The sequence below is a fragment of the Anolis carolinensis genome, chromosome 6 (genome assembly GCF_035594765.1).
Source record: "Anolis carolinensis isolate JA03-04 chromosome 6, rAnoCar3.1.pri, whole genome shotgun sequence".
NCBI lineage: Eukaryota > Metazoa > Chordata > Lepidosauria > Squamata > Dactyloidae > Anolis > Anolis carolinensis.
The window spans coordinates 61,107,440-61,135,254 of record NC_085846.1 but is presented as its reverse complement, the minus strand read 5'-3'; the positions used below and the strand labels follow the sequence as shown (position 1 = coordinate 61,135,254).

Here is a 27,815-nt window from a genome sequence, read left to right as displayed (position 1 = left end):
GGTCAACATTAGACCATGAGTCAGAAATGATTTGAAAGAACAAAGCCACAATCAAGACTGGCAGCCAGTGGAGCTGACACAACAGAGGGGTTGTGTGCTCCCTGTGTCCTGCTCCAGTAAGGAATCTGGCTGCCACCTATTGGTCTATTTGAAGCTTCCAAACAGGAGCAGCCCTAGGTTTTTTCAGGTTGTAAGCCCCCCTGAAATTACGCCCCCCTCACCCCAAACTTACCGGTGGCAGCGGCGGCAGCGACCATTGGGTCGCTCGCCGCAGAACCAGGAAGTAGCCTGTATTCTCGCGAGATCTCGTGAGATTTCTGCGAGATCACACAGAAATCATGCAATATTTCGCGAGATCTCACAAAATATTGCAAGAATACAAAATACTTCCGCCCGAAGCGGCGGTTTCAGCGGCGTCAATGAAGAACCGGGCCTGCTTCCAAACAGTCTTCAAAGGCAACCCCCATGTAGAGCGCATTGCAGTAGTCTCGTTTTATATAGCCCCTTTGAGTCCCCTTCAGGGGAGATAAAGCAGTGTCTAACTAAATTTTATATATATATATATATATATATATATATATATATATATATGTCACAATTTTGTTGTTGTATGCCAATAAAGGCTGTGTGCGTAATGGATTGGATGAGGACTAATAAGCTGAAATTAAATCTGGACAAGACAGAGGTACTCCTGGTCAGTCGTAAGGCAGATCAGGATATAGGGTAACAGACTGTACTGGATGTGGTTACACTCCCCCTGAAGACACAGGATTCACAGTTTTGGGTGATCCTGGATTCATCAGCGATGTCAGCAATGGCCAGAAGCATCTTTGCACAATTAAAACTTGTGCACCAGCTGCACCCATACCTTGAGATGCCAGATCTGGCCTTTATTGTCCACGCTTTAGTTACATTCCGCTTGGACACATGGGGCTGCCTTTGAAGATAGTTTGGAAGCTTCAGCTGGTTCAGAGATCATCAGCCAATTTACTAACAGGAGCTCCACAAAGGGAGAGAACCACTCCCATGCTGTGGCAGCTCCACTGGCTGCTGGTCTGCTTCCAGGCTAAATACAAAGTGCTGATCATTACCTGTAAAACAGTGGTTCTCAACCTGTGGGTCCCCAGATATTTTGGCCTTCAACTTCCAGAAATCGTAACAGCTGGTAAACTGGCTGGGATTTTTGGGAGTTGTAGGCCAAAACACCTGGAGACCCACAGGTTGAGAACCACTGCTATAAAGCCCTAAACAGTTCAGGCCCAGACTATTTGACTAATGGCATCTCCTCCTATAAACCACTGCAGTCAGCGGAGGAGACCCTGCTCTCAGTCCCACTCCATCCCAAGCATGGCTGGTGGGAACAAGAGAGAGGGCCTCCACTGTGATCGCCCCCCCCCCCCCCGCCACCTCTGGAACTCCCGCTCTAAAGAAATAAAGACAGCCCCTTCCTTTCTCTCCCTCAAAAAACTGAAAACTTACTTTTACTCAGTAATACACAAAGAGGATGATGATTAGATTATTTTATTTATTTATCACATCAGAAGCTAATTGAAAATACAGTTATAATGTATTTTTTTAAGTCACAAACAAAGTTAAAAACTTGGCATTATACAAAATTTCCTTTGACCAGAAGCTGGCTATTTTGAATGCCTCTGGTGTCACTGCTAGAAGTTCCTCCATTATGCATGTGACAGGACTCAGACTGATAGTGATATACCACTATTATGATTGAGGACTCTTATAGTATTTGGGCTTTATAGATGCTGTCAGCCCAGTTAATATCACTGGCCACATGATCGACTTACATATTTGAGTGAACCTTCATTGGCTCTTGTAAATTGATGTGGATGTTTGATGTTCATGTTTTAGGTTAGATAAATCTCAATAAAATAGTGACGAGTAGAGACATCACACCAGCAATGAAGGTCCACATAGTTAAAGCAATGTTATTCCTCATAGTGTCCTATGGATGCAAGAGCTGAACCACAAGGAAGGCTGAGCAAAGGAAGATAGACGCTTTTGAACTGTGATGCTGGAGGAAAATTCTGAGAGTGCCTTGGACTGCAAGAAGATCCAACCAGTCCATATTCCAGGAAATAATGCCCAACTGCTCACTGGAGGGAAGAATATTAGAGGCAAATATGAAGTACTTTGGCAACATAATGAGAAGACAGGAAAGCTTGGAAAAGATAATGATGCTGGGGTAAATGGAAGGAAAAAGGAAGAGGGGCCAACCAAGGGTGAGATGCATAGATGTTATCCTTGAAGTGACTGACTTGACCTTGAAGGAGCTGGGGGTGGCCGACAGACAGGGAGCTTTGGGGTAGGCTGGTCCATTAGGTCACAAAGAGTTGGAAGAGACTGAATGAATAAACAACAACATAATTTATCTGATAGGTTATGTTTTATTTAATTTTCAGTGTTATTTATTTATTTATTTATCATGTCATTAGTGAACCGAGGGTACAAGTTGTAATGTATTTGAAAACAGGAAAAAAGTTTTTTAAAACTTGGCATTATACTAAATGTCCTTTGACATTTGGAGACATCTACAGACAACGCCATCTCTTCTGCTTAGAAATGGAGATGAGCACCAACCCCCAGAGTTGGACACAACTAGACTTAATGTCAGGGGAAATCCTTTACCTTTAAGGTAAAGGTAAAGATTTTCCCCTGACATTAGTTGTATCTGATTCTGGGGGTTGGTGCTCATCTCCATTTCCAATCCGAAGAGCTGGAGTTGTCCGTAGACACTTCCAAGGTCATGTGGCCGGCATGACTGCATGGAGTGCCGTTACCTTCCCGCCGGAGCGGTACCTATTGATCTACTCACATTTGCATGTTTTCGAACTGCTAGGTTGGCAGAAGCTGGAGCTAACAGTGGGCACTCACTCTGCTCCCCAGATTTGAACCTGCAACCTTTACCTTTATCCTTTTATAAATAAATTCTTATTATTATTATGGGGAGCCCCAGTGGCACAAAGGGTTAAACTGCTGAGCTGCTGAACTTGCTGACTGGCGGTTTGAATCGGGGAGCGGAGTGAGCTTCTGCTATTAGCCCCAGCTTCTGCCAACCTAGCAGTTCAAAAACATGCAAATGTGAGCAGATCAATAGGCACTGTTTCTGTGGGAAGGTAATGGCCTTGGAAGTGTCTACGGACAACTCCAGCTCTTCGGATTGGAAATGGAGATGAGCACCAACCCCCAGAATCAGATACAACTAGACTTAATGTCAGGGGAAAATCTTTACCTTTACCTTAAAGGTAAAGGATTTCCCCTGACATTAAGTCTAGTTGTGTCCAACTCTGGGGGTTGGTGCTCATCTCCATTTCTAAGCAGAAGAGATGGCGTTGTCTGTAGATGTCTCCAAATGTCAAAGGACATTTAGTATAATGCCAAGTTTTTAAAAACTTTTTTTCTGTTTTCAAATACATTACAACTTGTACCCTCGGTTCGCTAATGACATGATAAATAAATAAATAACACTGAAAGTTAAATAAAACATAACCTATCAGATTGTCTACGGACAATGCCAGCTCTTTGGCTTAGAAATAGAGATGAGCACCAACCCCCAGAATCGGACACGACTGGAGTTAATGTCAGGGGAAAACCTTTACCTTTAACCTATGTTGAGTTATTTTCCTTTATGATGTTTGTCTTTGCTATCCTATTGAGGCATTGAATGTTTGCCTTTTTGTTTGTTGGAACCTGCCCTGAGTCCCATCGGGGAGATAGGGTGGAATAGAAATAAAGTTTTATTATTATGATATGTGCCACTCTGAACCCAGCACTCGATGGGAAAGAGGGAGTGTTGGATTGGGAAAAACTGGTGATTTTTGGGTAGCAGGGCTTTGGGTTCTTTGCTGAGAGTCTGGGGACCGATCATGCTGAGGCTGGAGCTGATGCGCGCAGGGATGCGCAGGCCTTTCCTTCCTCCCCTCCGAGGGCAGACCCTGCTCTCCCGCACCAGCCGCTCCTCCCCCTCGCCTCCATGTGTTCCTCCCAGGTTTTCTACTCGGGCACATTCCCCATTCCCTGCCCTAAGGAAGCCAGGAAGCCAAGGACGCCCCCGAAGCAGCAGCAGCAACAGCAGCGTCCCCCTCCCAGCGCCTCCACGATCCCCATTCATTTTCGTGTAAAGGCAAAGCCATCATCATCAACAGCCTTTGGAGGAGGAGAAGGAGGCAGGGAGGGAGGCAGGGAGGCGGTCGCATTTTTAAAAAGGAAACCCCACGCTCGCCGAGGAAGAAGTCCAAGCTGAGTTGCTCGGCTCCTTAGAAATGGAGGCTGCTGCCCAACACGTGAAATCGTAAGCCGGAGCAGCTCTTCCTCGCCCCTCCACCATGATTCCTCCCAGCAACGCCAGTGAAGACAGCCTGGACGGGGGGGAGAAGGAAAACGACGCCGAGAGCCCCGAGCAGCCCCCTTCTCCTGCCTCCACCACCAGCCAGGAATCCAAGGTACCTCTGCTGCCTCCCATCAGTTGAATGGAGACCCTTCTCATTCTCTCCGCCTCCACCCGTATTTGCGTTGCTTGTGTCTGGGGATGATGGGCACCGGGTCTGCTTAGATCAGGCATGGACAAACTTGGGCCCTCCAGGTGTTTTGGACTCCAGCTCCCACAATTCCTAACAGCCGGTAGGCTGTTAGGAATTGTGGGAGCTGGAGTCCAAAACACCTGGAGGACCCAAGTTTGCCCATGCCTGGCTTAGATCCACATTTCCTTGGCTGAGAAAGTTTGTGGGGTCCACCTCCCTCTTAAAAGAGGTCTGGAAAGGCATTCCTATATTTGGCCATTCAAAGAGCCACTCTGGGTTTACGTCTTGGTCACTCTTAAAAACCAAGCGTGAGGCAGATTTATGATAGGAAAGTATTTCTTTTTGTAGCCTTTCCAGGAATTTTGACGTTAAACTGATAGGTCAGTAGCCGGAGCCTTCGCTGTGGGGCATGCTTTGTGGAGGAGAGCAGTCATCCTTTGACAAAACAGTATCCCTCATCTCTTTCTTTTAAAGTATCGGCCTGGTATTCCTTCCTTGACTTGCAAGAATGGTTCTGTTCAATATTCCATACTCCAGCATTAAGTGATCTAACAGGTGAAAAGTTTCTCCCTGGATTAGATGGCAGCTGTGCCGAGTACAAAGCAGATCAACAGAATCGTGATGCATTTCTGATTAACCGGAGCATGACGTCAAGGGCAGGAGATATCCAGAAGCCACAACAACTTATCTGTTGTCGAAGGCTCTCAGGGCCGGAATCACTGAGTTGCTGTGAGTTTTTCAGGCTGCATGGCCATATTCTGGTAACATTCTCTCCTGATGTTTCACCTGCAGGTATGGCAGGTCTTCTCAAACCTCAGAGGATACCTGCCATAGATGCAGGCGAAACATCGGGAGAGAGTGCTACTGGAAAATGGCCATATAGCCCAAAACACTCACAGCAACCCAACATTCCCCCAGACAGGAAGCAGCCAGGCTTTGAAGCTGCAAGGCCATTCAATGCTAATCAAGGTGGCCAGTTGCAACAGTCACACTTGCCTCCAACAGACAAGAGTTCTTTCTCCCACTCTGGACATTATTCCACAGATATATAAACCTCATTTGCCTAGTTTCTAACAGACCTCACAACCTCTGAGGATGCCTGCCATAGATGTGGGTGAAACGTCAGGAGAGAATGCTTCTGGAATATAGCCATGCAGCCCAGAAAACTCACAGCAACCCAGTGATTCCAGCCGTGAAAGCCTTTGACAACACAACTTGTTATCTGTTAGCATTGCTAAGAATCTGGTCCCTTGTCCCTTAGTCCATGTGTGCAAAAGCTACTCCAGTGTTCAGTGGAAACCTGACCTGTTGTAGTAGAAATTTTCACTGATGTGAAGCTCTAATCTAATTCTATAGCTCTTCTTGGGAAGAGATTATAGCATTTTCTGAAATGAGGACCATTACTATATTTGTATCACTCTCCAATAACCCACGGAATAGATTTTGATGGTGCTTCCAGAATATTACTACTGTTACTAATATAGGAAAGATATCAATACAGCCATTCAGCAAGGCCCTGAGCAACCTCTTCCCAACGAAACAGGCTAACTACCCCAAATGTAGTAAAAGATCATGCTTTGGATGTGGTCGTACAAAAAAAAAAAGCACTTTGGCACTATGCTGTCCAAGGACAGTACTGACTGTTGTGCCTCTTTCATGCTGTGAAGCACTAAAGCTACGCACTGTTACTTTCAATAAGTAAGGTCCACTGGAATTTTTAGGAAAATAATAGGGAATAATAGGACTCCAAACCAAACTTGTTTTGACTTGTTTTCCTTTGATTTGGTATTTTTTGCCGAGCAAAATATAAATTTGTGTGCCTTCCAGTCATTTCTGATTTATAGAGGCCCTAAGGCCAAAGGCTACTATAACGTAGGGTGTGTTTTTTGGCAGAATGTGCTCAGAGGGGGTTTGTCCTTGCTCTCTTTTGAGGCTGAGAGAGTGTGATTTGCCCAAGATCACTCAATGGGTTTCCATGGCTGAATGAGGATTCAAACCCTGGTCATCTTGTGTCCTTGTGCAGCAGTCTAACTACTTTTTCACACGGGTATAGTAGTTACTTTGGCCTAAATTGAATTGCCAATTCCAACTAGAGTAGAACTAATGAATGAGAGGGATTTACCTATTGCTTGCTATTTAACAGCTGATTGAGTGGATCTAGTGTGACTAACACTAGTAATTGGACTTAGGTCTTTGTATACAGCTGCATAAGACTATTTTTTCTCTCTCAGGGGTTCACAATTTTGCTTTCAGTTTTTCTTTAAACACAAACAACAAATGCAGTTCATGCTGTAAAACATTGCACATTTTTCATGATCCATTTGTTATTTCAGCTCAGTGAAGAATTCAGAAGTGCTGATCGGTTTCTAGTGATATCCTAACTACAGGAGTATTCCAACTAAGTGTTCTGATATTCTAACTATAGTTGAAAAGAAAAGTTATGATGAGTAATGAGATCTCCCTTAGTGTTTCAGTTTGCATTTTTTAAAAGTTATTTTTTTTACCAGGGCCAATTTTTAATTTAAACACAATTGTATTTCGGGTTCACTCATTAATAACAGCTTGATAATTCCCAGTTTCATTATATGATGAATTGCCCATTTCAGACTTGTACCTGAAACTGAACAACTAAAAGCCATTGCTATTTCCTTTCACAGATAAAATTGTCCTGACTTGCCATATAAAGCAATAAAACACCATTGTTTGGCCAGGTAGGAAACCATGACTTTGCTGAACATCATTTTTTATACAGAACAACTCAGAAAAACAAACATAGGAGTGGTGTTAAAACACACCCACAATTATTAGCATTCCCCATGGAAGTGCATTGCTTTGGATTTTAATTGGGATTTAAATGAGCTATCCAGTGTGCTGAACTTATTTGAAGGCTATGTTTCAGGACCTTGGATAGCTCCTTTACATTTTAATTAAACTTTACCAAACTACCGATATGGAAGCCACTAATTGTGTTAAAAATACTAAACCATGACAGCTGGCTCCAATCCTAAATCCTTTAGTGCTATCTGAGTCGAGGTGGAAAGGTCGTGAGGAATGGAGGACAGTATATGTTTTTCTTCTGAAATATGACCCTTTGTTCAGAAAGCCCCAACTGTGTAACAAGACTCCTGTTCCAGACTTGCCAGAGGCCTCAATGGGGGCAATTCTCTTACAGGTTGGAGAGGGCACAGCAATATTTTGATGCCAGCCCCACTTGTTACAGTCTCATGAGAAATTGCTATGTTGTCCAGTTTTGTACACAAATTGTAGGCATGGAAGATGTATGCAATCTTCAGCTTCTCATCCATCTTGTTCTTACCTGCTAATTGAGCAGATAATTTTTATAAGTGAATATTGTGTTTCTATGAGGGCAACACTAATATGGCAGCTTTTGTGGGAGTTCCTTACATCTCGAAAGACAATGAAGGCAATCTTAATGGCCCTGCATCTTTTCAATACAGCACTAAGGCAGCAATTTTTGCAATACTCTGCCTGAATTCCGGCCATTAATTTGAGTTCTGTGCTACAAACACACACTTACTTCTAAGTGTGTTGCTACAAGTGTCTTCTTCCTGTTCTTAAAACCAGTGAAAAAGCCCAGCATTGTCATTATCATGGTTCTCTAACCACCTTCTCATCTTAGATGGTTGGGAGTTGATGATTCCTTTTTTCAGACGAGTTTTTTGAAACCAGTAATGTTCATTTACAGGCAGATGTAGACTAAGTATGGATTAAAGTGATCTGTGGCATTATTGCTTTTATAATTCCTGCACTTAATGGAATTAATTTCACATTGTTTCTTAATGGACTGTTGCAATGGGACAGTTGCAATGAGACTTCTTTCTTTCATGCCTCATTCAGCTTGCATAACTTATAGCCAAGTTTGCCAGATGACCGTCACTGGATCAGTCTCGGGCAAAGTCTCTGAACTTTCACTGTTATGGAGAAAGCAAAATTAGGCCAAATGTGGATTCACTAGGACAAGCCAGCATTACTGAGACATTTATGAAATCACACAACTCTTTTGACTCTGGATGGAATCCTAAACATGATGGTTTGGAAAGAAATTCACTGGAACTGAAGTACGTAAGTTCTTTTTTTTTTAATAGAAATTAAGTTCCGCAATTCACTGAAGTAATAATTATCCTTTAGTCTTAGTACTTTATTGAACAAAGCAAGCATTGCAGCTGAACTGTCACCAAAGGTCTCTGTCTCTGCCAGTCTGTCTCCGCTGTGAATCCTCTGTCACTAACTATTAATGGCAAAATCTGTCAATAGCTCCCAGTCCTACAACACTGTTGTCACCTACCTTGGTGCAATGAGTCCCGCCCATTTGTCTGCCAGCAAGCTTGCAGCAAAGAGATATCAGGGGGTGTGGTTCTCCTCTTCCTCCTCTTCTTCCTCCCCCTGGCTGTTTTCATTTTATATTTTATATTTATACTAGCTGTGCCCGGCCACGCGTTGCTGTGGCGTTGTCTAGTGGTGTTGGTGAGAACTTGTTGAGGTAGTGGTGGTATTGAATGTCTGTTGTATGGTTGTCTTTATGTTTAGTATGCATTTGGTTGTTTGTGTACTGTGAAAGTGGTGAGGGTAGAGGGGGTCTATGTCCCTGTGTAGTATTGTATAGTATTTATACGTTGTCCATGTGTTGTGAATGCTTGGATTGTGTCCTGCTGCATAGTAGAAAGGGTTGGGCTGGATGGCCCTTAGGGGTCTCTCCAAACTCTTGGATTCTATGCTTCTATTATTATTATTATTATTATTATTATTATTATTATTATTATTATTCTCATCATCATCATCATTATCATCTTCATCATCATTATTATGTAGAGGCTGGATGACCATCTGTCAGGAGTGCTTGGATTGTGACCTCCTGCATGGTAGAAGAAAGTTGATCTGGATGATCCTTAGCGGTCACTCCAAACCTTAGGATTGTATGATGATGATGTTATTATTAGTATTAGTATTAGTATTAGTATTGAGAGGCTGGGTGGCCATCTGTTGGGAGTGCTTGGATTGTGTCCTGCATGGCAGAATTGGGTTGAACTGGATGGCCTTTAGGAGTGTCTCCTAACTGTCTGATGCTATGATTCGATGTGTATTATTATTGTGCAGATATTGGATGGCCTTCTGTCAGGAGTGGTTGGATTGTGTCCTGCATGATATAAGGAAGTTGAACTGGATGATTCTTAGGGGTATCTGCTAACCTTTGGATTGTATGATATTCTTCTTATTATTATTGAGAGGCTGGCTGGCCATCTGTTGGGAGTGCTTGGATTGTGTCATCCAATGGCAGAGTTGGTTTGGACTGGATGGCCTTTAGGGGTCTCTCCTAACTGTCTGATTCTGTGATTCAATTTGTATTATTACTGTGCAAATCTTGGATGGCCATCTGTCAGGAGTGGTTGGATTGTGTCCTCCTGCATGATATAAGGAAGCTGAACTAGATGATCCTTAGGGGTTTCTGCTAACCTTAGGATAGTATGATATTCTTATTCTTATTCTTCTTCTTATTATTATTATTGAGAGGTTGGCTGGCCATCTGTTGGGAGTGCTTGGATTGTATCGTCCAATGGCAGAGTTGGATTGGGCTGGATGGCCTTTAGGGGTCTCTCCTAACTGTCTGATTCTGTGATTCAATTTGTATTATTACTGTGCAAATCTTGGATGGCCATCTGTTAGGAGTGCTTGGTTTGTGTCATCCTGCATGGTAGAAGGAAGTTGAATTGGATGATCCTTAGGGGTGTCTCCTAACCTTACGATTGTATGATATTATTATTATTATTATTATTATTATTATTATTATTATTATTACTAGCTGTGCCTGGCCACGCGTTGCTGTGGCGAAGTATGGTGGTATGGGAAATAAAGTATTGAGGAATTGGTGGTAGTTAAGGTAAAGGGTAAAGCTTAGGGCGGAGCTTAGCCTTCTAACTGGCAGCAATTGGATAAAAACAATTATTCCTCTCCCTCTAATTAGGACTTTATTTTTCTTTTCTTTTTGTTGTATCAACCTAGAGCCGTGAATGATGGGTTGTGTCGTCAAATTTCGAATTTGGGGGGCCTGTAGTTTTGTTGTTTTGTCCGCTGCCCTGATGCCATCACTCTTTTATATATATAGATTATTATTATTATTATTATTATTGAGAGGCTGGGTGACCATCTGTTGGGCGTGCTTGGATTGTGTCCTCCATGGCAGAATTGGGTTGGACTGGATTACCACAATAATGGAGCCCCCAGATGGCGCAGTGGACTAAGTGACTTGAAGGTTGGATTGCTGACCTGAAAGCTGCCAAGTTCGAATTCCACCCGGGGAGAGCGTGGATGAGCTCCCTCTACCAGCTCCAGCTCCATGTGGGGACATGAGAGAAGCCTCCCACAAGGATGGTAAAACATCAAAACATCTGGGCGTCCCCTGGACAACGTCCTTGCAGACAGCCAATTCTCTCACTCCAGAAGCAACTCCAGTTGCTCCTGACACAAAAAAACAAAAACAAAAACCACAATAATTATTTCATATTACAGTAGAATCTCACTTATCCAACATTCGCTTATCCAGTGTTCTGGATTATCCAACTCAGTCTACCTTTTAGTAGTCAATGTTTTTGTAGTCAATTTTTTAAATTCATTGTGATATTTTGGTGCTAAATTTGTAAATACAGTAATTACAACATAGCATTACTGAGCACTGAACTACTTTTTCTGTCAAATTTGTTGTATAACATGATGTTTGGTGCTTAATTTGTATAATCATTACCTAATTTGATGTTTAATCGGCTTTTCCTGAATCCCTTCTTATTATCCAACATATTCACTTATCCAGCATTCTGCCGGCCTGTTTATGTTGGATAAGTGAGACTCTACTGTATATTTATAATCTTATATTATCTTCTTAGAACTGGATTATATGAGGCCCCTTCTACACAGCTGTATAAAATGCACACTGAAGTGAATTATCTGGCAGTGTGGACTCAAGATAATCCAGTTCAAAGCAGATAATATAAGATTATAAATGGGTAATATAGCTGTGTGGAAGGGCCTTCAGTCTACACTTCCATATAATCCAGTTAAAATCAGGTAATCTGTATCTTATAGGCAGTGGGGAAGAGGCCTAAGTGAGGCCTAACTGTGCCTATCCCCTGGGCTGAGTAGATTGCTAGGAGACCAAGTGGGCAGATTTTAGCCTTGTAACTGGCAGCAATTAGATAAAAATAATTATTCCTTTTCCTCTAATTAGGACTTTATTTTTCTTTTCTTTTTGTTGTATGAACGTAGAGGCATGGATGAGGGGTTGTGTTGCCAAGTTTAGTGTTTCTGGCATGTGTAGTTTTGTTGTTTTGTCCTAGGCCGAATTTTTTTTATCCTTTTATATATATACTAGCTTTGCCTGGCCACGCGTTGCTGTGGCTTATGAGAATCCTTTGTTAGCCAGGTGGAATAGCAGTGAATAGCCTTGCAGTCTCAAAGCCTGGCCGTTTTCTGGAGTAACTGGAGCTGTTTGTTGTATGAACGTAGAAGCATGGATGAGGGGTTGTGCTGCCATGTTTAGTGTTTCTGGGATGTGTAGTTTTGTTGTTTTGTCCTAGGCCGAAATTTCATTACCCTTTTATATATACAGTAGAGTTTTACTAATCCAAGCCTCACTTATCCAAGCCTCTGGATAATCCAAGCCATTTTTGTAGTCAATGTTTTCAATATATCATGATATTTTGGTGCTAAATTCATAAATACAGTAATTACTACATAACTGTGTATTGAACTACTTTTTCTGTCAAATTTGTTGTATAACATGAAGTTTTGGTGCTTAATTTGTAAAATCATAACCTAATTTGATGTTTAATAGGCTTTTCCTTAATCCCTCCTTATTATCCAAGATATTCGCTTATCCAAGCTTCTGCCGGCCCGTTTAGCTTGGATAAGTGAGACTCTACTGTATATATATATATATATATATATATATATATATATATATATAGAGAGAGAGAGAGAGAGAGAGAGAGAGAGAGAGAGAGAGAGAGATATTGCTTTTTTGTCTTTTCTAAGTGCTAGAATGGGACAATTGTGCTGAAAGTAAATAAAAAACTAAAAATGAGGAATAACAATAGTACAGGAAGGCAGAATTACAAGAGTGTGTAGAAGTATGGTCACATGGCCACAAATTGGCAAATCAGTACAATTGTGCAAATGAAGAGAGGTTCTCAACACAGTATGTATCTGCTATTTAGCAGGTCCATGCAGTTGTCCCCAAAATTATTTATTTGGCATACTAAGTTCAGCAGAATATCCTTTGAAGCAGAGTATATTTATTTAATTATTTTAACTCAGCTCCCAAAATGTTGTTGCCAATATGTCAGAGAGATTAAGAGAATTGTAGTGAGCATGTTAGCAGAAGAAATCTGAGAACTGACATTCTGCAATACTTGCTGAATTGAACACTTTTTGTGTCTTAACATTTGCACTATAATGTGTGATGCAAGGCCAGAAAGTAATTTTGTGCTTTACAATAGCTTCTGTCTACTTGATCTTTATGAAACAAATTGCAAGCTATCTTTTTTGCACCCTACTCCCAAGTATAGACATGCCCTGAAGGTACCAGATCTCATTTGATCTTGTAAGCTAAGCAGGATCAGCCTGATTAGTACTTGGATGGGAGACCACCAGTGAGTACCAGGTGCTATAGATTATATTTCAGAGGAAGGGATCATCAAAACCACCCATGAGTATTTTTTGCCTAAGAAAACTCAACGAAATTCATGGGGTTGCCATAAATTGACAGATGAAGACACACAAACACACTTCTAAGTATGTAGTAATAATAAACATATATAATTTTTGAATGTTTTAATACGTATTCCATGTCTGTCCAAAAATTCAATACAGCATTCATATTTTCCTTCTCTCCATTTGATCAGCACAGAGATTCTATTAAATAGGTTAAGTAGAAAGAGAAAGGGAATTAGTAGTCCAATATATTCAATAGCTGAAGCATGATGTGAACCTTGAGCCTAATCTATACTGGCCAGTCAAGCTAGGGGCAGCCTGGATCAGAAAGTGGCCACACACATCATCCTGAACCTGCAATAGAAGACGCCATATGGTCCAGCCAGACAGTCTGTTACACTGTCACCATAGACAGATCACCATAATATTCTGTGAGAGCTTCTGGCCACCATGGACACTCCATGCTGAGATCAGTAACGGCATCAGTAAAGTAAACTGGGAGCACTCCCCCCGCCTCCAAGGTCTAACTGCCATTCTGGAGCAGAATGAAGAGGACGGGGCCAAGAAGACATCTTTTCACCATGTCTCCTTCACCATCAGATGGAAACACTCCCGTCCCCCAGGTCTAACTGCCATTATGGACCAGAATGAAGAAGGCGGGGCCAGGAAGACATTTCTCCACCATGTCTCCTGTATCAATTTAATGATATAATAATATATAATAATATTATACTATACTAATATTATAATACATTGTATATACATGTAATATTAATAATAATATTATGATGTAATAAAATGTAATAATAATTATATTTCACTGTTATAATTGTATATTTATATTACATGCAATATGACTAATAATATTGCAATATAGTCATATAATATAATATATTCTATGTATAGTAAAGGTAAAGGTTTCCCCTGACGTTAAGTCCAATCATGTCTGACTCTGGGGGTTGGTGCTCATCTCCATTTCTTAGCCAAAGAGCTGCCGTTGTCCGTAGACACCTCCAAGGTCATGTGGCCAGCATGACTGTATGGAGTGTCGTTACCTTCCAGCTGGAGCGGTACCTATTGATCTTCTCACATTGGCATGTTTTCGAACTGCTAGGTTGGCAGAAGCTGGAGCTAACTGCTGCTCCCGGGGTTTGAACCTGGGACCTTTCGGTCTGCAAGTTCAGCAGCTCAGTGCTTTAACACACTTCGCCACCGGCGCTCCTTATTGTATGTATGTATGTATATATATTGTATATCCTTATTGTATGTATATATACTTGTAAACCGCCCTGAGTCCCCTTTGGGGTGAGAAGGGCAGGATATAAATGTCGCTAATAAATAAATAAATAAATAAATAAATAAATCCACACAACTAGGAGGAAGAATCACCCTGTCCTTTTCCCTGATGATGTGGGCACTTTACTGATGTCAGCACGGGCTCCACTGGTGAGGAGATCTCATGGAGTTCTGTGGCCATTTGGCAGCCATGTCAAATGCACACTCCATCCCATTTTCCCCGTGCTGATGAATGCAAGAAAAAGAGGAAGATAATGTTGGCCCATGTGGACAGTGGACTTGTGTGAATCGGACCTGGTCCTGCTTTCCACATTTTGCAGAAGCTCCCAGTTTGCTCCAGAGTTTCAGATACTTGAGAGTATCCCCTGACTTTTCTTGATGAGTAGCTAAACCAGCTAACCCACCATACCCTGAGTTACCCACTAGAAGGACAGATTTTCATAGCGCCACCCAGAATTGAATTATCCAGTACAGATTGTGCCTGAATAGAAAAACCCTGAATCTCTCTGGTTCTTGTTTCATTTTCTGTCACACCAGGGCTGGGCAATGCATGTCCTGGCAGTAGCACAAGATTCCCAAAGCTGTTTGTCCCATCCTTATCTCAGTAGTTGTCAATCTTTGGTTCTCTACTTTTGGACTTCATTTCCTAGACTTCCTGACTATTGATTCTGCCAGCTGAGGCTTCTATTCAAAGTAGAGAGAGGACCAAAGATTGAGAACCACTGCTCTGTTCTTTCAGTCTCTTCAGGGTCCATTTTTGTAGCCAAAAAAGTAATTCACTTTTAAAATATGTACTGTACTGTTTAATATATATATATTTTTTAAACTGCCAGTTTTCAAAACCAGAAATAGATCTCCAGGTCATTCCTGTGGGTAGAAGACTGGCTCCCAAACTTGCTGTAGTTCCTGACTCTTACAATACACCATCAGAAAGAATTACTCAAGAAATTCATGTGGCAAACTTTTCATGATCAGACAACATCTGGCTACAAGTGAAAAATTACATGAGAAGTGAATAGACATTAGAGCATTCAGACTTCAATCCCATAGATATCAGGTAGAAATCTTTCACACTTACCTGCCAGCTTTCAATGTGCAGCAAGTTTTTCAATGGGAGCTCATTCATCAAGGCAAGTCTTACCACTAGACAGCAGAAGGTGAGTGTCATGAAAGGGAAGCTGGCTGTGCTGGCAGGAGGCTTCTGTGAACTGTGCTGCAAAAAAGTAATATTCCTGGGCTCTACTGCTGTCTACCTTACCATTGTAGATATGTCTGGCACACATTTGTGTTAATTTTAAATCTAGATCATGAAACTGAGGGCCCTTCCACACAGCCATATAACCCAGAATACCAAGGCAAAAAAAATCCCACAAAATTTGCTGGGTTATCTGAGTCCACACTGCCATATATCCCAGTTCAAAGCAGAAAATGTGGGATTTTATTCAGCATGGTGGAAGAAGCCCTAGAAACCTGTGCTGTACTGACAGTTGCCTCAAGCTGTTGACAGTTGCTTCAGGAGAACTTGTGGACCTAGTTACCTTATAGTCATATGTAAATCAAACTCATGTAGAAGTTGAGGACAGGTTTTGGGGCCAAAATAATGGATTTTGATATGAACCTTAAATACATTGAGATTTTTTTCTGCAGAGAAGGGACAACAATAATGCTGCCACGTGACCAGCTGCTCCTAACCATTACCAAGTTTTTTGGGTTGTGTTTTAATTTACATTTTAGACTTATACATGAGTATACAGGGTGTAGTTGCAGTGATATGAAGAGACCTAGACACTTGATCAACATTAGATACTGGGAGGTAACTCTTTTGTTCCACAGCTAGTAAAATGCTGGATTAGTGCTTTCAATTATTATACGGATTAGACCTATAGTATCAATATATTGTGTTATGCAACTTTTTACAGGCTAGGGCTGCCATTCTCATTTTCCCTCACCATTTTCTCTCTAAAATGAAATGATGGGATATGCAATCCAACAATCTCTGGAGGGCTACAAGGCATTGTTGTGAATTTATTGCATAAGTATGACACAAATTCTTAATATGTACTTTGTTGATGTTCGCAGTGCTTGTGAAAATATACTATTGATCTTGGATGATATTTGATGATGATTGATTATCATTTCTCTTTCTAATTTTATAGTGAATGATTATTAATACATTTCTGGTAATATGTTCACGATATGGTAGTGCTTTACTCCCATGATTCTTTGTTTAATATGAAGTTTTAATGTTTTAATGTTTTGAGTCCATATTATCCTAAGTGACTGGAAAGCATAGAGGGCAATTTATAAATTAGCTAATACATATTTATATCATTAATGATTATGATGGTTGCTTTTTGTAGAATTTTTTTTGATCATGTTGCTATAGAAAATCATACAGTGTTAGCTAGACTAAAAGTCCAATAAAAGCAGGAACTGATTATATAAACCTAAGTTCAGTTGTTTAGAGTTGTTTCTATTGTATCTTACTGGTTATGGTTCTGTTAAAATTAATAATTTTTAACAGTAAGACGAGAAGATGGCGTTTTCTTCCATGAAATCTAAACCTTTATCCAGGTTTTCTGAATCAAATTTAATGTTTGTTTGTTTGTTTAGTATCCATCCTTTCTTCCAGCATGGGGCCAAATACACGTTAAAGTTAAAAAATACACTTAAAGCAATTGATAATACAAAAAATTAAAAAAATTAAATGTTCATATGAAAAATTTATTTCAAAGCATTTGAAACAGCTTAATGCTAATGAAAATACAGCACACTTGTCTTGAAATAACTTAACAGTAAATCATTTGGTAAGCAAAAAGAGTTTTTTTTTCTTGCCAATGTATAGAGAAGAGGGTTTAGTGTCTTGTAAGAGCAAACTCCACAAACTAGGTGCAACCACCAAGAAGGTAAGGTGTTCATGCATCATGAAGGTAATGCCTGAAAACCTTACCTTCTTGGTGGTACTTCTTTCCAAATTTTGTGCAAAGTTGTGTAAAAGAGGGAATGAGCATTTTTTGAACCAAAACATGTTCGGATACTGTTTACTGTTTACAAAATATAAAAAATCATAATTTATATCCTTACTTAATTAGTACTTAATTCCAAATGTTTGTTTCCCGGCACTACCCATTGAAAGATATTTGGCAGCTATTCCTGCTTTACCTTTTAACATATTTTTGCTGGTAAGGAAAAGACAGAAGTTGGCAGAAAGCATTGGAGGCAACAACTGGGTGATAGCAATATTTGGGCTTTCCGTCAAACCATGTGAATGAAGGAGGTCAACTACGCAATAAGAGCCTTGTCAGGAAATGTCCTTGGTTGTTTTGACTTGGTGATCCTTTTGAGTCCCGGTTCCCTTGATTCTTATCCAGATGCTTTCAAACTGGTTTCCCGGATTACAGTCTTGCATTTCTTCTGCAACGTAAATGTTTTTGACATATAAAGCTACTCCCTCTCCTCTCTCCTTTGTTCTATTTCTGTGAAAGAGGTTATAGCCCCCAATGGCTACATTCCAGTGATGGGAGTCATCCCACCAGGTTTCAGTGATGCCTATGACATCGTACTTGTGGTGCTGTGCTAAAAGTTGGAGTTCATCTTGCTTATTTCCCATGCTCTGTGCATTAGTGTAAAGACATGTAAACCCCTGTGACCTTCACCTGAGCTGTTTATTTGAGATGATTGTGCTCTGTTTGTACAGCCCTCCGTTTAGCCTTTTGTCGGTTCCCCGTGGTCGTGGGTAATACAGTGTTTGCCAGGCTGTTGTTCCCCTCCCCCAGTGGATCTAGTTTAAAGTGCACCTGATGAGGTTTGTGAGTCTGTGCGCAAAAGGATGTTTACCTACTTGTGTGAGATGCACCCCATCACTTGCCAGTAGGCCATCCTCCTGGAAGAGTAGGCCATGGTCGAGGAAGCCAAAACGCTCCTCCTGACACCATTTTCTGAGCCAGTTATTGACCTGTACTATTTTTCTGGCCCTTGTAGAGCCATGTCCTACAACGGGGAGGAGGGAGGAAAAGATCACATGTACATTACACAGTTTTAGCTTTGTTCCAAGAGCTCGAAAATTGTTTGTGATTCTTTAAAAAGTATGCCTAGCGGTGTCATTGGTTCCTACATGAATCAACATAAGGGGGGAGGATGATGGGGCTTTATGGTGTATTTTTGCCCCCAGGAGGCAGCATATTTCTCGAGCCATCCCATCCAGTCTGTAAATGATGACTTCCGTTCCTCTAAGGAGGGAGTCACCTACTACCAAGACCTGTTTCCTTTGAGGATTGACAGGGTCTCTTTTGTGCATGACAGTGTGTAAGTCCCCTGAAGTCCAGTTGAAGTGAATCGTGTGGGTGTAAAGTGTTGTCCTCCTCTTCGACATCCCCAGTGCATTCATCAATGACAATCCATTGAGATGCGTCCAAGAGCCCATCACTCTCCCAAGGGTGTTCCTGTTGCTCCTGGTCTACGATTGGAGATGGAGCATCTGCATGATGGTGCAAGTGTGAATGTGGTGATGCATCGCCCCTGTCAGGGCTATCCGCCGTGCAATGATCAAGGGTGGCCCACTGAGTGGTATCTAAGTAACTGTGGTCCTCCACAAGATGTGTTTCCTGATCAGATGTTAGTGGTGTAAGAATTTGGAATCTGTTGTGTAAGTCTAGCTGAGCAGAATTATTCTGCGGAGGCTGCCTGATCCTGTGTCTCTTTCTACGGGTGACCTCCTTCCAAGCCTGAGGGTTGTGGGCATTCGAATAGATCTCCCCATAAAGTTCCTCATCATGCTGTTGGTGTGATGTGGGTTGTGTATCTAGAACAGTGTGTTGTGCAGTGTCCAAGAAGAGTTTGAGTTCCTGAATGTCCTTAAGGGTCTTAATATGGTCCTCGAGTTGTTGGATCCTCTACTCCAAAATATCCCGATATATTGAAAACATTGACTACAAAAATGGCTTGGATTATCCAGATGCTTGGATAAGTGAGGCTTGGATAAGTGAGACTCTACTGTATTTCTCTTGGGATCTTGTCACACGACCCAGCTGAGCCATTCAGTCTCGTTGTTTTCTGCAGGCGAAAGGGAAGGCACGTGGGACAACTCGTGTCACCCTGTGCGCCCTCCCTCCTCCCTATATCATACATGGAGGGCAGAAAAGGGTGTGTTAGCATCCTTTCCCACCCCATCACATGGCAGAAAAGGTGGCAACGCATGACAATGCATGTTACCCCATCACCCTTTCTGCCATCACATGGGCCTTTGGGACACTTTGCTCCCCATAGTGGAGGGTGAAGCACCTTTCAGTGCTTCACCTCCACTTTGGGAAGAAAGTAGGCACGGCCTACTGTGCATCATGTGATGGCACATTGGTTTGGTTTTTCCAATGATTCTTAAACTGGTTGGCAATTGATTTAATTTTAAATTTCCCACATAGAAACAGGCCAAATGGCTAATTTTCCAGTGTGATGTTAATTCCTGTTACCTGCTGCTGTTGCACATTTGTAAATTAAATGATGACGTTGTGCGTGGGAGGAGCTGAAATGCCAATTTCCCCAGATTCCCAAGCAGAGGCTTGGGAAAAGGGTTAATTTAAAACTACTTTCCACATTCACCAATGCAAAGACTCTGGGAAAGATCAGGGTTAATTTAAAACCACTTCCTATGATCTGGGGTGATTTTTTTTTTGTTTTTTTATTTTTTTGTTTTGTTTTTTTTTAAAAAGGACAAATAATTGAAATCCTAGGGGGACAATGGGAGAAAATATCAGCGCAAATGACCCCAGGAAAAGTGCCGCATTAAGAAGGTGCTTCTGTTTCAGTGGAAGGGTCTTGAAGGCAGTGCTGGTTTAAATGATGCCTGTTTTTAAAAGCATGCTGGTATCCCTGAAATGGGAGGAGTTATTGCCTACCCATGTGATGGAAATTAAGTAGATAGTTGAGTGAGAAGCTGGAGGATGCGATCTTAGTGTGGTGGGAGTGAGTAAATTCTTCGTCTTCTTTAAAGACAGAACCTCATGAAACTTTACCCCTTTCCCCTGCTTTCCCTCATTTTCTCCAGCTCCATGTGATGAAGTCTGTAGTGAACAGATTTTCAGTACATGGGTATATCGTTTCACATTTTAGGATAGCTTCCTGTAAATGGGGGGGGGGGGATGTCCAAATTAATGAAAAAATCCCAAACTCATTTTCCAAAGTTTGGAATAACAGTGCATGTTGTGATGCAGCTGAAAGATGCTTTGAGCTGCATTGAGTTTTCTTGTGGAGAGAAAAAGCAGGGTATAAATAAACATAAATGTAAACATAATAATAATAATAATAATAATAATAATAATAATAATAATAATAATATGCTCTCTCCATAAAAAACCTCTGCTCTTTGATTAATCAAGGACACTGGGGAGAACTTTACAGTACGGATGATGATGAAGATGATGATGATGCTAATAATATTTTTCTTGCCCACCTCTCCTTACAGCTCGAGGCAGGTTACAACATTGTAAAGCACACATTCACCTAAAAACATTCTTTAAAATACACATGTCAAAACATATTTCTACAAAATACATATTAAAATAAACAAAACTGAAATGAAACGTAAGTTGCAAGTTTAAAATTCGTCAAATAAGCAGCCTTTGGCAATAAATAATGTCAGAAAACTCTGCTGTATGTACTTCGATTGTTGGGTATATTAAGTACATCCCTTTATAAATGGGCATGGAATAAATTCTAATTTCCGAAGGAAATATCACTGAATTTTAACAATTATTGTAGTGTTTATTTGATTTTAATAATTTTAATGTTGAAATGTTTTTAGCGGTTGTTTTAATGTATATGTTTTATTTGTCGGATATGTGTTGTATGGCATAGAATTGTGTCTTTATGTGTGCCGCTCCGAGTCCCCTTCGGGGTGAGAAGGATGGGATACAAATATAGCAAATAAATAAATAGTAGCCTGGACATTTTTCACATAAATGAGTCAATTGCAACCTTATCCATTCAGTTTTCTTAAACTCTACTGAGCAGGTAGGTTGAAACACACCTGTCCTAGGGAGCTCATTGGCTTCTAAACTGAGCTATTCCTGGACTCAGTGACGAAGCAGCTATAACCCATCAGCTCAATCAACTTCTACTGAAAGGTTGTGGAAAAAGCCCTTCATAGCACACTGTAAGCCTTCCCTTCAAAGAATTTCCTGAAATAGCAATGCATCTTATGCATGACCTACCACCCCCACCCTCTTAACAGTTAATAAATACATCCTAATTAAATTATGTTTCTAATATAAACATCAGGACCCAGTTTTGAGCTAGATTATCCAACTTGCAATCCTATTGAAGCTAATTGGTTTCAAGTCATGGCATGTTTGGCAAGTAGTTGCAAGGAGATTTCCCCTTCATAATGGAATTAATACCGTCTGAGTCTCTATTGGTGGTGGATAGGTTACTGGCTATTGAATATTTTAAAAGGAGAAGGAAATGGCATAGGGACAGCGTTCACCTCTTCAGTCTGTTGAATAAACATTCAGCAGTCAAAGTGCAGTTTCAAGAAAACGTGACAAGAACTCTTTAATATCCCCCAAGAGGTTTTGAAAATAATCTCCTATACTGCAGCTGTTTTCCATATTTCTGCCTAAAATGGTAAGTACACACTGTGAATTAACAAGATTTTCTATATTGGGAAAAGTGGGAAGATTAGCTACATACTATACCCAATTTGTATCTGTTCATGGAGTGTTCTGTGTTTATGAATATCTTGATTTTAAGTTTCAGTGTTTGTTGTTCAAATTCATAGTGGAAAGCTATCTCATACACTTGACCTCTCCTTCACTTGTATGTTTTGGTTAGAATATTGTCTTGGTAACTAATGTTATTGGAGGAGCAACTCCGTAAATTGAAAGTGTATCCTAGAAGCTAACTTGTTTTACTTTGATCTGTGCCGGTGACCAAAATAAAATGTAGTTAAAGCAACATCTCTATGAAATTGCTATGTTGGCAGTTGCAATGTGCCCAATTGGTGTGAGACCTGGATTTCAGAAATCCAGGTCCAGATTCCCGATAGGCTGTGAAGTGAGTGACACTGAGCTAATAGCTATCTCGTGTTATTGAAAGGATAATAATTATCATAAGTATCGCATTGGGTTACTGTAAAAAGAATTCAGGCTAACCCCATGTCTTGAGCTGCTTGGAGGAAGAAATGAGATGCCGGCATAATTAAATAGAGGAAATAAAGTAATCTTGATAATCTTCCTGGATTCACTAGCAATCAAACTGCAGTAAAATCCATGGAAATAAGTACTTATATGATTGAATGCTACAGTTGCTCCTGTAGGACATGAGAGTACACAGTTGTTTAATTGCATATTTAAAAAAACACTTGTAGAATATGGATTTCCCTGTTAAAATTTAACAGGATGGTAAGCACTACCTTGAATTTGAACGCAATTTTAATGACCCCCCAAAGAATCATAGAATCATAGAATAGTAGAGTTGGAAGAGACCACATGGGCCATCCAGTCCAACCCCCTGCTAAGAAGCAGGAAATCGCATTCAAAGCACCCCCGACAGATGGCCATCCAGCCTCTGCTTAAAAGCCTCCAAAGAAGGAGCCTCCACCACGGCCCCGGGGAGGGAGTTCCACTGTCGAACAGCTCTCATAGTGAGGAAGTTCTTCCTGATGTTCAGGTGGAATCTCCTTTCCTGTAGTTTGAAGCCATTGTTCCGTGTCCTATTCTGCAGGGCAGCAGAAAACAAGCTTGCTCCCTCTTCCCTATGACTTCCCTTCACATATTTGTACATGGCTATCATGTCTCCTCTCAGCCGTCTCTTCTGCAGGCTAAACATGCCCAGCTCTTTAAGCCGCTCCTCATAGGGCTTGTTCTCCAGACCCTTGATCATTTTAGTCGCCCTCCTCTGGACGCTTTCCAGCTTGTCAACATCTCCCTTCAACTGTGGTGCCCAAAATTGGACACAGTATTCCAGGTGTGGTCTGACCAAGGCAGAATAGAGGGGGAGCATAACTTCCCTGGATCTAGACGCTATTCCCCTATTTATGCAGGCCAGAATCCCATTGGCTTTTTTAGCAGCCGCATCACATTGTTGGCTCATGTTTAATTTGTTGTCCACAAGGACTCCAAGGTCTTTTTCGCACACACTGCTGTCAAGCCAGGCGTCCCCCATTCTGTATCTTTGATTTCCATTTTTTCTGCCGAAGTGAAGTATCTTGCATTTGTCCCTGTTGAACTTCATTTTGTTAGTTTTGGCCCATCTCTCTAGTCTGTCAAGATCATTTTGAATTCTGCTCCTGTCTTCTGGAGTGTTAGCTATCCCTCCCAGTTTTGTGTCGTCTGCAAACTTGATGATCGTGCCTTCTAACCCTTCATCTAAGTCGTTAATAAAGATGTTGAACAGAACCGGGCCCAGGACAGAGCCCTGCGGCACTCCACTTGTCACTTTTTTCCATGATGAAGACGACGCATTGGTGAGCACCCTTTGGGTTCGTTCGCTTAGCCAATTACAGATCCACCTAACTGTAGTTTTGTCTAGCCCACATTTTACTAGTTTGTTTGCCAGAAGGTCGTGGGGGACTTTGTCGAAGGCCTTACTGAAATCCAGGTACGCTACATCCACAGCATTCCCTGTATCGACCCAACTCGTAACTCTATCGAAAAAAGAGATCAGATTAGTCTGGCATGACTTGTTTTTGGTAAATCCGTGTTGACTATTAGCAATGACCGCATTTGTTTCTAAGTGTTCGCAGACCACTTCCTTAATGATCTTTTCCAGAATTTTGCCTGGTATTGATGTGAGGCTGACCGGACAGTAATTGTTTGGGTCGTTCTTTTTTCCCTTCTTGAAGATAGGGACCACATTCGCCCTCCTCCAATCTGCTGGGACTTCTCCCGTTCTCCAAGAACTCTCGAAGATAATTGCCAGTGGTTCTGAAATAACTTCCGCTAGTTCCTTCAGTACTCTTGGATGTAGCTGATCTGGCCCTGGGGACTTGAATTCGTTTAGAGTGGCCAGGTGTTCCTGGACAACTTGTTTCCCTATTTGGGGTTGGATTTCCCCCAATCCTTCGTCCATACCATGTTGCTGAGGTTGAAGATGGCTTTCTTTTTGTGAGAAGACCGAGGCAAAGAAGGCATTAAGTAGTTCTGCCTTTTCCCTGTCCCCTGTCGCCATCACCCCATCTTCTCCTTGCAATGGCCCTATCACCTCCTTTTTCTTCCTTTTTCTACCAACGTAAGCAAAAAAGCCTTTTTTGTTGTTTTTTATGTCCCTGGCAAGCCTGAGCTCATTTTGCGCTTTAGCCTTGCGAACCTTTTCCCTACAGGTGTTGGCTATACGTTTGAATTCTTCTTTGGTGATTTCTCCCCTTTTCCACTTCTTGTGCATGTCACTTTTGAGCTTTAGCTCAGTTAGAAGTTCTTTGGACATCCATTCTGGCTTCTTTGCACTTGTCTTATTTTTCTTTTTTGTTGGCACTGTTTGCATTTGCGCCTTGAGTATTTCGCTTTTGAAAAACTCCCATCCAACTCCCTTGTTTTTTAATATCGGCGTCCATGGAACAGGATCCAAGAACAGGATCCCATGAGTTTAGGATCCTAAACATCATCTAATCTACATCTCATTGCAAGTTCAAATTCCCATATTGAATCTAATCTGCTTCAACATTGTCCTCCCTGATAGAGAAGGGAGTTCAGAAGCATGAAGTGGAGGGAGAGATGTAACGGCATTCAATGCCTACAACTACAACATAGGGATATGTTGTTTAGATCAGCTGCAGGGCAGTGATGGTTGCAATGAGGTCGAAATGTTTTGAGATAAGAGAAGAGGATAACAGCTCTGCCCTTCCTCCCACCCTGCCAGTTGAAAGATTTAATGGATGCCAGAGTAGGCTGATTTAACTGCCAACTATCCTGACTGAGAAATGCATGGAGCATTGATCTGTCAATGATTCTCAGCCAGGACAGGTAAAAGAAGCTTCTGTATACCCTTCTGAAATCCTAGTTAAAAATGGGCTATTTATGAGACTCCCAGAACTATTGAACAAGTTTCTGTTTAAAACAAAATGAATTTAACTACAGTAAAACCCCGCTGGTCCAAGCCCCGCTGGTCCGAGCCTCTGTGCAATCCGAGCTCCCTGCCTTGGTGTGTGTGTTGCTAGGTAGATAGCAAGCTACCTAGCACCACGCACGGGGCACCTCCCAAGGGGCAAGCGCCCCCTGTGTGTTGCTAGGTAGCTTGCTCTCTACCTAGCAACACACATGGCTGGCTCCTTCGCCACGCTGGGCGCCGGTGCTGCCGGCCCCCGGCGTGACGAAGGAGCCGAGGCACGGGCGGGCGGGTGAATGGGGAGAGCCTTCACCTGCTCGCTGGCTGGCCCAAACCTTTCCCTTTGGCGGCCACTTGGACCCAAGGAAGGGCAAAGCGTGCAGCTTCCATCTTCCCTGGCTCCAAGCAGCTGCCAAAGGCAGAGGAAACCCATCCCTTTGGACCCAGGGAAGGGCGAAGCATGCAGCTTCCCTCTTCCCTGGCTCCAAGCGGCTGCCAAAGGGAGAGGAAACCTTTACCTTGGCGGCTGCTAGGACCCAGGAAACGGCGAAGTGTGCAGCTTCCCTCTTCCCTGGCTCCAAGCGGCTGCCAAAGGGAGAGGAAACCCATCCCTTTGGCGGCCGCTAGGACCCAGGGAAGGGCGAAGCATGCAGCTTCCCTCTTCCCTGGCTCCAAGCGGCTGCCAAAGGGAGAGGAAACCCATTACTTTGGCAGCCGCTAGGACCCAGGGAAGGGCGAAGCGTGCAACTTCCATCTTCCCTGGCTCCAAGCGGCTGCCAAAGGGAGAGGAAACTCATCGCTTTGGCGGCCGCTAGGAACCCGGGAAGGGCGAAGCATGCAGCTTCCCTCTTCCCTGGCTCCAAGCGGCTGCCAAAGGGAGAGGAAACCGTTACCTTGGCGGCCGCTAGGACCCAGGAAAGGGCGAAGTGTGCAGATTCCCTCTTCCCTGGCTCCAAGCGGTTGACAAAGGGAGAGGAAACCCATCCCTTTGGACCCAGGGAAGGGCGAAGCGTGCTGCTTCCATCTTCCCTGGCTCCAAGTGGCTGCCAAAGGGAGAGGAGACTTTTACCTTTGACGGCCTCTTGGACCCAGGGAAGGGCGAAGCGTGCACTTCCCTCTTCCCTGGCTCCAAGTAGCTACCAAAGGGAGAGGAAACCCTTACTTTGGCAGCCGCTAGGACCCAAGGAAGGGTGAAGCGTGCAGGTTCCCTCTTCCCTGGCTCCAAGCCGCTGCCAAAGGGAGAGGAAACCCTTATCTTTGGCGGCCTCTAGGACCCAGGGACGGGCAAAGCGTGCAGCTTCCCTCTTCACTGGCTCGAAGCGACTGTCAAAGGGAGAGAAAACCCATCCGTTTGGCGGCCTCTTGGACCCAGGGAATGGCGAAGCATGCAGCTTCCCTCTTCTCCAATACTGCCAAAGAGAGGGTGCTTGGACTCAGGGAAGCACGCTTCGTGCTTCTCTAAAGGCCCAAACGCCCGCCGAAGGGAGGAAGCATTTTCCTTCGGCGGGCGCCTGGGCCTGATAATCCGCGTGATCCGGGTAAGCCAAGATGATGTCTGCCCGTTTAACTCCGATTGCAGAGGTTCTACTGTATATGTATCCCTAGACTAACATAGCAGACAATTGTTATGCATTTGTTTTTGGTATGTTATGCATATGTTAGAAACCCTTGTGAAAGGCAAGCTACCTGTTTTCATGGTAGTGAATGTTCACTGGAAAGGAAATCATCATTAATACAATTTGCTAATTATTATTATTAGTAGTAGTAGTATTACTGTATTATTATTTTCTTTCTTACTTGCCTCTCCTCATGATTCGAGGTGGGTTACAACATCATTAAAACACACACGATCATCTAAAAACATTCTATAAAATAGTAAAACATATTTCTATAAAATGCATATTAAAATACACAGAACAAAGGTTAAACATAAGGTGCAAGTTTAAAATTAATAATTAAAACTGGCTGAGTAGCCAGAAGAGTTAGGTCAGAGAATCACATTTTATTGATTAGCCCATAGAAGAGTTAGGTCTTCAAATGTGTTTTAATTTCAACAGCTCATTTAGCTATCGGATCTCTTCCAGCAGGTCATACCACAGTCTTGGGGCAGCCGAAGAAAAGGTCCTCTCGGTGACAGTCGCCAGTCAGGTTCCGGTAGGCTGGAGTAGCCACCCACCCAGAGGACCTAAGTATTAGAGGCATATTGTATGGGAGAAGGCAATCCTA

General features: G+C 42.3%; 1 protein-coding gene across 5 annotated transcripts in view; it reads left to right on the top strand.

The window, feature by feature from the left end:
* The first annotated feature begins 3,958 nt into the window (after positions 1-3,958).
* The window catches only part of stac (SH3 and cysteine rich domain), a 204,716-nt gene continuing 180,859 nt past the window's right edge, over positions 3,959-27,815 (top strand). The window contains exons 1-2 of one of the 5 annotated variants that reach the window (XM_062958253.1): positions 3,979-4,460; positions 8,397-8,621. In XM_062958253.1, coding sequence (XP_062814323.1) covers positions 8,541-8,621 — 81 coding nt within the window. In that variant the 5' untranslated portion in view covers positions 3,979-4,460; positions 8,397-8,540. Of the gene's footprint in view, positions 4,461-8,396; positions 8,622-21,955; positions 22,173-27,815 lie in introns of those variants that run through there. The other 4 variants (XM_062958255.1, XM_062958252.1, XM_062958254.1 and 1 more) reach the window with 4 other exon arrangements.